Source organism: Panthera tigris, chromosome C1 (genome assembly GCF_018350195.1).
Source record: "Panthera tigris isolate Pti1 chromosome C1, P.tigris_Pti1_mat1.1, whole genome shotgun sequence".
In the NCBI taxonomy this organism is placed as follows: Eukaryota; Metazoa; Chordata; class Mammalia; order Carnivora; family Felidae; genus Panthera; species Panthera tigris.
In genome coordinates, this window is record NC_056667.1 from 150,441,607 (window position 1) to 150,451,795 (window position 10,189).

Genomic DNA, 10,189 nt, shown 5'->3' on the forward strand with positions numbered 1-10,189 from the left:
GACTTGGATTTTTGGTGAAATAGAAAGCTTATGAACTGTATATATTCTTGCGGATTCCAAGCAAGCACATTTATTTATTAATGAGAGCAAATGATCAGTACCCAAAACACAACTCAAAATTCAACTGAAGGAGAAATTCATGCTCACAATTTAAACATAAATCAAGTAATAATACATATTTTACTCTTTGTTTCAATTTTTATAGATTAGAAATGGAGTTTACATGTATACTCACAGGATAGATAGGCACTTTAAGGGGTATTCATCTGAGGGAACTCAGAAAGACCTAAAATAATTAGGTATGGAGAATGAAAAGTGTGAAGTCACAACGGTAACTTTTTTGAGACTAGAGTGTGTTCTCGTGCACCCCTTCTCAATTCCACAGCTGGGGCTTGCCTCAGCTCACCCTCATGTCCACAGGCCTTCTCCACACTTCCAAACGCTGCTCACCATTCAAGGCCCACTCTGGTTTTCCATGAAATTTCTCCTGACTATGCAGATATATCCTTTCCCTGAATGCTAACTGCAAATATAGTCTGGCCTATACAGGTTACTCTTTAATCATACAGAGCTCAGTAGTATATTCTATTATGTCATATATTACAAATAGTCTTCCTACTTAGACTCATCAGAGGAAATCACTGTGCATACTGCTTCTGTATAGCAGATAGTGTCTTATATGTCATAGGTACACAACATATGATGTTCCCAAAGGATAGAGGCAGTGGAATTAAACCTGAGATACAACATTAAAGAATTGCGTGTGTGTGTGTGTGTGTGTGTGTGTGTGTGGTGAAGATAGTTCTTACTCGTATGATGACTGAAGTATGTATAGCTGGAATCAGATTTTAAGAGCTGAAGAAAAATATTTTTACCTACCTGGGAATGACTTTGGAGGGGTCTAGATAGAATCCCTATTAATGCCATTTTTTAAGTTCTATTAATTTCTGACTCTTTGTCTTTTTTAGAATAGAAATAACTCAGGCTGGTCCTCAAGATAGAGGGATGGAATTTATTTTAATTTCTACTTCATGACATTCTCATCTTAGATTTTATTTGAAGGTATTGCAAATATAAATCGATATTTTGTGAAGAATGATTTTGCCAAGGAGACCATAATTTCTCAAGGGTTTAATGAAGCTATTTCAAGATCTTATGGGAGGAAAGAAAATCTCTAGTTGAAGGCAACCATTAGATTAAGCTATAAAAAATTGAGTTCTGGTTAGTTCATATAAGAATTATTGTTTTTAAAAAATGTAGGTTTATTGAAATGTTACTGTTTTAAACAGACACCTGTGGTGTATTGCACTTTTCTTAGTTTTCCTGACCAAAGACTACCCTGTAAATGGTTCAGTTTACACTAAACACAGGAAGCCCATCTACTACATTTATAAATTTATTTTGAATAACAATGAATGCTCCTTCATCAGGAGAAGACTGTTTTACTGAGCCCAGAACTCCTCCTGAAAGGGAAATGATAATGGCAGGGGGTTGAGTGATACCTGAGGAAGGTAGTGTGGCAGGGAGTTTGGAAGGATACAGACATAACCAGAAGGACTGCTTCTTAAAAATAGCTTTTCTTGGGCTCGTCATCCCTTCATCTCCCTCCCTGGCCTTTCCATCAATAAAAGATTCATTTGAGTTAATGAGTTTCTCCTGCAAGATGCAAATACATCCCAGTGAGACCAAAACTCCTGGTTTTTCAAATAGCTTTTTATATGAAATACTCCAATCAAATTAGCAAAATTCAGAAAACATGGATTTTTATTATAATGAGAAGAACTGGGGGAATTTATTTTTAACCGATATTGTATATTACTATAAAACACTTGGGTAGTCTATTGGATAGTCATCCAGGATACAGAGGGAGTATTTTGGAGTGGAATATAGACCAGAAACAATGTTCTACCTAACAGAGTAAGAAGTTATTAGGTGCAAGGGGGTCAAGGAAGAGGAGGCAGGAAATAGGAGGGCAATTCAGAAATGGAAGCTATGTCACCATACTCTACCTACACTGGCTTCTGGGGCTTTGCTTCACTTATTTCACTGGCTTGGAAACCTCTGTGTGAATGTTTGTATGTACTGTGTGTCCTCACTGCTTATGTCTTTAGCTGCTTCTGTCCACCTTCTCCCTTCATATTTCAGTGGAGGCACTGCTGCCTCTTACTCCTCCACACTAGGTTAGATGAGAGGCCTTTCTCAGGTCACGCTGAACTCCACAGTATGATTTTTATCATACTTTTTAATGGTTTCTGTTAATCTTTCAATCTTTGTCTGCAAACCTAGATGGTGGGGATGTGTTACCATTGTAACCAGACTTTCAACACAGCAGCCTGTTCAAGAGTAGATACTCGGTACATACCTGAAGAATTAGAGAACTGTTTGCCATTTTGCCTTAGGGCCTGCCACTAAACATTTAGTGAGTGCCTACAACAAGGAAGAGATAGATCATCCTTACTCAGATCCTAATTACGAATTCAAGGCAGAAGGATCAAACAATGTAGCTAAGAACACTGGCAGTATTAAGGGATGGGGGCTGGAATTTGAATCCTGGTGACATTCTTTTATCTCCATTTGGAAGCTAATGGTATCAGAGTCTCTACCTCTTACAGGTCAGCCCAGGTTAGTCCTGTCCAAATTGCTCTATCCAGTCCAATGTCTCCCTATCATTCCTGGCTCTTTTCCCATTGGTTAACAGGAGGTAACAGGAGAGGACAAGGGGGAGTAGAATTAATTTTCATATGTCTTATTTGACCCTCCTGACACTTAGAGGAACTTAAAAATGTTAAATGAATGGATATATGAGCTCCTTATTTCTTATTGCCAAAGTATTATCAGAAATTAGAATCTTCTTTTATGAGTGCCAACAATACACTATATGAAATAGCATTTTATTGAGCCTGACTACCAGTTGATGAATGAGCCCTGTGTTAGGTCTTTAGGGGCATATTTTAAAAAGGTGTTATAATCCTATTGTTCAAGGCATAGTTAGAAAGATGAAAAAAGTCATTATGAAGTCACACATACACACAAATAATTATCATCTCTCTCCCTCTATCATCTATCAATTATGTATGTATGTATGTATGTATGTATGTGTGTGTGTATCTATCTATCCATCCATCTATCATCTATCTACCAAGATATATAAAACAGCCTGAAAATAAATTGTTTAGTTTTATGAAAATAGACCAAGTGAAGTGCCTTAGAGTTTAAGGATAGGAGAGATCAACGCAAGCTGTGAAGGCTGACATATTCACCTGGAGACGCTATGGATTTCAGAAATGGGTAGGACTTGATATATAGAGAAGAGGATGACAATGTTGCAAGTGTAGGAATCCTGCCAGCAGCCCTCCAGGTCTCGTAAGTAGAAAAAATGGAGACTCAAGGAGACTCTTTGCTCAGAACAGACAGTATGTGTTGGTGAGGAGTAAGAACACAAGTGGCAAGAAAGGAGAAAGCATACGCGGTATGAGGGTGCTTTGAGGAGAGAAAATATTCAAATGTCTTCTGCAGTGTGTGTGTGTGTGTGTGTGCGCGCGTGCATGCACGTTTTCCAGAAAGATGAGAGGAGTCAATTCCAAAGGATATACTGAAGTGAGTCGATGTGGGTGATAGTGCAAAAAAGGAATTGCCTCATTAAAATACCAAAGTTTTCTCTCTGAGTCAGTGTTGGGAACAACTGTTTTAAACAATGCCAGTACTTTTAAATAGCTACATTAAACTCATTGTTTGAAGCAGAATCAAGACGCGCAGGCAGGTCACTCAAGTGAAGCATTAAGCCAAAGCAAGAAAAGAGAATGATATTATTGATGTCTGTTGCTTTCCGCAGCTACAGAAACTCGGGGAGTTGAAAATGTTCCAGAAGCAGGTTCTCCTAACCTTCACAGATTAATCAGGAATCTTTCCTTCCTCTACTGGATAACTACACCAAAAATAAATGTTTCCCTATAAACTTCAAAGTCTATTCTTAATGTTTTCTGGAACACAAAGTGAATGTCAAGTGCCCCGTGAATATAATTATATCCCAACTATTAGCAGGTTAATTTTCATATGTTGCAACTGAAAATTCGTGGAACTGTTATGTACCAGTAACTGTGTTCTGGGTTTTCCTTCAAGGGTTGAGGATAGGAAAGGACTCTTACTAATAAGGAATTAACTCTTCATAAGCTATGGACATAAAAATAGCATGCAGAACAAAAAACAAGGTATATTCCTCATTTTAATATATTCTCAAATTCCACTCTTGACTCATAAATTTTAAAATAGCTAATTTGATATTCTATATGGGTAGAAAACAGAGATGTACATGTTAAAACATAGAATATATTTTTAGGGGCGCCTGGGTGGCTCAGTCAGTTAAGCATCTGACTCTTGATTTCTGCTCAGGTCATGAACTCACTGTTCATGAGTTTGAGCCCAGCATTGGGCTCTGTGCTGAAAGAACTGAGCCTGCTTGGGATTCTCTTTCTCTCCCTTTCTCTCTTCCCCTCCCCTGCTCTCTCTCTCAAAATAAGTAAATAAACTTAAAAAAATAGAATATATTTTTTAAAGTCTTACCTTAATTTTATAATTAAAATCAATAATTATAAAATTTTACATTGTAACCTCTTCAAATACTGTGGACAAGGAGCCATACTGGTTAAATCAAGTTTTAAGCTATTTCCCCTACCCACAAGGCACCTGTTTCTCATATATTTCTGTATATTGCTTTGTGGTCTTTTGGTATTAGATTTTAATTTTAAGTATAGTGGAAGAGGGATTCTGGAATGTCAAATTACTGCTCTTGACCTCATTTGGGAATCCTATTTTTCAATGATAACACTAATTTCTTAAGGAACAGAAGTTCTCTGTTTTCTTTGTTGCCTTTTTAAAGTTCTTGTATATTGTGTTTCTTCCTGACGATATCAATTCTACATTTGAAACTGCTGGCACAAAAGTAGCAACAGATTTTTTTTCCCCGAGAGTATTCTCAGAACAAATGAGTAATAACAGTCTAAATTTTAGTGACTGTGTTTAAAAAAAATTGTTTGCTTTCCCACATAGTTAATTTTCTGTCTTATTCTTGAGACAGGTAGTAGAATACTCATCTTCAAAAAAGTAGTCTGTTTGATTACTTGGTTTTAACTAGTTATGAAGACTCACATTCAGTGGTGCCTACGCTACTTGAACAATTTACCCTGTAAAGAAGAGGGTTGGAGTTAGAAGTTGGACTAGGAGGCTGATTAGATTCTGGGATCCTGCCAGTTTAGTGGAAAGGAGAGTATACAGGAATCAAAATGGTCCTGCTCTCAAGTGGGCATGTCAAGTGGAAAAAATCCTGGACTCCAAGTCCAGAAATGAAGGTACGAGTCTTGGGTATTCAGTTAACAATTTGTGGGACTCTGGATAATTCACTTATCTCAAAATTCTCTATAAAAATAAACTCTTGACTAGAATCAATGAAAAAGTCAGAGATTGCGATAAAAGAAACCACAAAGTAAATAGTAGACTAGAGCAAAGTTTAGTGTCTGACCCTTTCAAATTCCTCAAAACATATACACACATAGAAACCTTAAGAGAAAGTCAATATATAAAGCCACTTGGAATGAAGTGGATCTGACCAACCTGGCCATAATGTGGGGGTCCCAGAGGTCCTTCCCTTTGGTCCCATCCTGCTTCTTGGCACCTATTACCCTACGGAGCACAAGTTACAAAACTATTGGAACAATTATATTTTGTAAAGGAGATTTCCTCCAAAATAGCACTAGAGTATTTCTCTATATTACGTTATTTTGTCTTTACTGCTAAAGCAAAAACATGGTGAAGAAATCAGAAAGACTGCCACTGTCACGATGTACCCCAATCCAGTCATTCAACATGTAATAATGTTTTTATTGGCAGTTTGATATGCTAGACAATATTGCTGCCTGGAAATAGGAACTAAAAAAACCTATGTCTCTGGTATCTTCCCTGAACTTAAAAAAAGGGGACGGTTTCAAGATTCAGGATAGAATAAAACTGTCTCGTTGAAGGCAAGATTCCTTCAACTTCCCTCTGAAAAGATTGTTTTCCCCTCTGATTCTAAAGGACTAATTTGGTTCCCAAATGCAGAAAATTTTGAGGAAATCTATGTAAGAAGCATATTCAAAATCTTAAAGTGACTAGTGAGAAGTCTAGGCAGAGGGGTTATTTTAATTCATCATATAAATAATATAAAATAGTTCTAAAATGTAAAAATATGGTAATGATTTCTCTTTTTAATATCCAGAAAGTTAATGCCTTAATTTTTACCCACTTTCAAGTAATAAGTTGTATAGAGTAGACAGTAATACTTGTTCTTTGGGAAATACTTCTTCTTTTTTCCAGTTAGCTTTATACTGAAATCTCATGGTTGCAGTTTGCTGTCCATTTACTGGACATTCATTCATTAGGATTTATTCATTCATTTTTGTAGAAGGAAATATAGGAAAAGGAGGGGAGGAAGCTGTCTTCATCTGAGACACAAAGTGGGCTGTTAGGATCTGATGATGGTAGAAAAATTGCAAGGGCACACGAGGTAACGTAACAGTTTTGGAAGTAATTCAGGTGCCTGCAGGTAGGAAAATTTAGGGGCCTGAAATCACTATTCTCCAATACCAGCCCATGAATAATGGATATAGCTATGGGCATAATTTACAAATGACAGTTTATCACTTGGAACAGGATTGCATAGCTCAACCGACAGGTGCCAGTCAACTAAGAAATAGTATTAGGATATTTCTCTCAGTACATCTTTTCTTCACTCAGTTTCACCTAACACTGTTGCCATGACCTGAAAATCAAGACTGTGTTCCTAGGAATAGTATGGAGATTTGTCAGCTTGATTCTTCACTTCAAATGTAAGAAGGATCAATAGGCACCAGGAGCTAGCTGCAGACCATTTTTAAATATTTTCTGCTCCATCTGGAAAGGAGAACTGAGACACCAGAATGACATAGAAGTGCCAAGGAACTGTGGAAAATGGCATGTTTATGTGACCTGGTTCACCTCATATCACAGGCCACCTCATCCCTTCCCCACCATTAAAGTGATATCGTGATACCACCAACCTCCGGATATCGGAACGAGGGGCAGAAAAAGCAAGTTCTCTATTCCCAACAATATGGCCACTAAAACACAGCAGGTCAGCCTCAACTATGGCAGCCTCAGAAGAAAGACACTTGTTAAATCTCTCCTTCATGATCCTGCACTGCACATTTTTTTCCATTTCTAAGTGATTCTAAATAGTAGGCTTCAAAATACAGTTATATTTGAAACAGCTGTATTTAAAACAGAAAAAGGAATAGAGATGGGATTTTCTCCAGCTCCTCTAAGCTGAATTCTATATGGTTTGAAAAGAAACCTAGGCAGACTTCATTAAAATAAGGAAGAAAAATGTAGCACTTAACATGTACTACCTTCTTCCCATCTCTATTGTCTCGTGCCGATCCCAACCTTGTTTCTTTTAAAAGTTTTAAGATTTCTATCACATCCACGTTTAAGTTGAACTACAGTGCTCATAGTTAGCCACGAAAAAGCCTTTTGTCTGGGCTGGTATTTCCTAGAGAATCTCCCCTTAAATATGAATTCCTCAGAATATCAATACATGTATTATATATAAACAGACATTAGAAATGGTTTCTGACGGGGCATCTGGCCAGCTCAGTCAGTTGAGCATATGACTCATGATCTCATGCTTGTAAGATGGAGTCCCATGTTGAGTGCAGAGCTATTTAAAAATAAAATCTTAAAAAAAATAAAAGCAAAAAATAAAATAAAATAAAAAAATAAAAATTGGTAAAAAGATGAAACATTGAGCCAAGCAAATATCCATCAAGCAAATAGTCATCAAAAATATTGAGTAAAAGTTGTACAGATTTCTGTAAATTAGGACTTCTGAAAACTTCTAATGTGCTAATTTGCTATGGTAATCCCTGGTGGGGGGGAGATGGCAGTGGTGTTATTTGAATAAGAAAAGTTTTCTGCTAGGAAATGTTTGTGAGACCAGTGTTCTGAAGACACTTTGGAGCACTCCAGCCTATGTTCTCTAGAAAAATGTTCTTAAATGGAGATTGTTTCTTAGAGGGTTGTCCAGTAAGTGAAAATGGCAATAGTTTCTCTTGGACTCAGTAGTTTGCCTACGAAAGTAAGTCTGTTTCTCCAATATGAATTGCATAAGTAAGAATTAATATGTTTTTATCTCATTCAGAAATCTACAGAAAGAGATACACCTACAATAACAATAAAGAAAGATAAAACCTAGCTTTCTACTTGGGTTTTCCTTTTAGTTTCTTTAGCTGCATAATGAAAGGATTAAGCTACATCCATATTTCCCAAATTTGTCTCATCTTAAAAATGTGAAAGTAGAGGTTGCAAATGGAATGGAGATTGCTAAAAATCAGAATCCTTGGACTCCACTGAACTTTATCGATTTTCTAGGGAGTGTATGTGTGTTGGGGATGGATGGGAGAAAGAGAGAAGTGTTCCAGATGATTCCATTGATCAGGAAGTTTTGAAAAAAACCTAGGGAAGATGCTAAGTTTCTTTGAATATTAAAATTCTATGAAGATTAACTGGTTTTTAATGAACTCTTTTAAAGCAATTGAGTTTTAGAGGGTTTATTATCTAACTACATAGTTTCCATTATAAATGTGATTTCCACAATATAGAGAACTAGGGCTAGAGGGGATAATATATTACCCAGGATATCACCATCCAGAAAATCAATGGGATATTTTATTTTATTTTATTTTATTTTATTTTATTTTATTTTACTGTATTATTTGGGATTTCCTTTCGAATAAGATTCCATGGTTGAATTAATTTCTTAACTCTAGGGACAGTTCACAGCTACTTAACATTACAAGACCTTGTGCTGCCTGGTATGAGACAATGGCATGTCTGCTCTGGAATTTCCATAGCTGATAAAAATCCTTTGCCTGATTCTCATCCTGTGAAACATGAAAAATTTACTCCTTCTGCCTACTCTCATTAGGCAACCCACTTTGAACTAAGTTTGTCCCAGCCCCTAGGCTATGAGGGCAAATGAGCAAAGAAACTCTCCTTTCAAAACTTCCTTTCTGTCTCTGGGTCTGACGTTAACCCAAGGCTCACACAAACTGGGGGGATTAAAAACGAAACTTCTTGGCAACAGATATCCACAATCTTTCTGTGTCTCTGTTGCCGTAGCAACCAGGCTATCACTATGTATGCTGAGCCAAATTATTTTTACCTGTCTTTTGTGACCACGGGTATTTTGCTTCTTTTCTTCAAGCATCTATTTTCAACATGTTTTTTTTGGCTGACAAAACTTTTAAAGAAGGTGATATTTTCTCCTTCCTTCATTTAAAAATATATGATGAATGTACAAAACCAAACAGGTGTTTTATTTATTTATTTTTTAAAGCAATCATACCTAAATGCTTGCTCTACAAGCTTTGGCTCTTAGTTGCCATTAGGGCTTCATATGGTTGCTGTGCTTCCTCATCTAGAGTATGGAGAAGTATGACTTTTGAACTAATTAGGCGTTTTAAACCGAAATAAACTGTATTTTAATGTAGAACATGTCAGCAAATAATGATCAGTTTTGATATGCATATAGTATATAGTAAAAAGAGATAAAAAATTAATGTTGCTTTTTAAAAATCACACATTTCCCTTTTCAAAATTATGAACATCTTTATTTTAAAGCAAAAAACATGCTTTTAGTAGTCAATGGCTACTTAAGTGTCTATAGTTACTTTTTATCTTTTTCTCATCATAACTTAGATAGATAGAATATATTTATTTGTCCAGAGAAAACTCAATGACATAATCCCGGATCTCAAAGATCAAAGCTTTGTATTCAGTAAAAGACCCTTGAAGGTAAAGACCTTGACTTACATATTTTTGTATCACTACTGTACATAAAACTTTGACTTACAGCTGGTAAGCACTCACTAATATGAAATCCATAATTATCCTGATGAATGTGCTTTATTTTTACTTGCAGATCCACAAATACTGTTTTTCATTTCAATTTGCATGTATAGACATAGATCAAACCCAGGATAATGGGAAAACACTAGATGAAGATTTCTGTTTTGCTGAGCCAAGTTTGATAGTATTCTATAAATAACAGTAAGATAATGAATGCAAAACCAACGTCATATTAAATTGGAAGTGTTCAGAGACAATTTTGGACTCCTGC

The 10,189-nt window shown here is 36.2% G+C and overlaps 1 protein-coding gene across 3 annotated transcripts in view; it reads right to left on the reverse strand.

Moving 5' to 3' along the window:
- Window positions 1-10,189, reverse strand: part of KCNH7 (potassium voltage-gated channel subfamily H member 7) — a 154,686-nt gene that overhangs the window by 104,290 nt on the left and 40,207 nt on the right. For 2 of the 3 annotated variants that reach the window (XM_042994571.1, XM_042994572.1), the window contains exon 4: window positions 5,608-5,676. The exons of the other annotated variant lie outside the window; for it this stretch is intronic. In XM_042994571.1, the coding sequence (XP_042850505.1) occupies window positions 5,608-5,676 (69 nt within the window). The remainder of the gene's footprint in view (window positions 1-5,607; window positions 5,677-10,189) is intronic. 3 annotated transcript variants of the gene reach the window in all.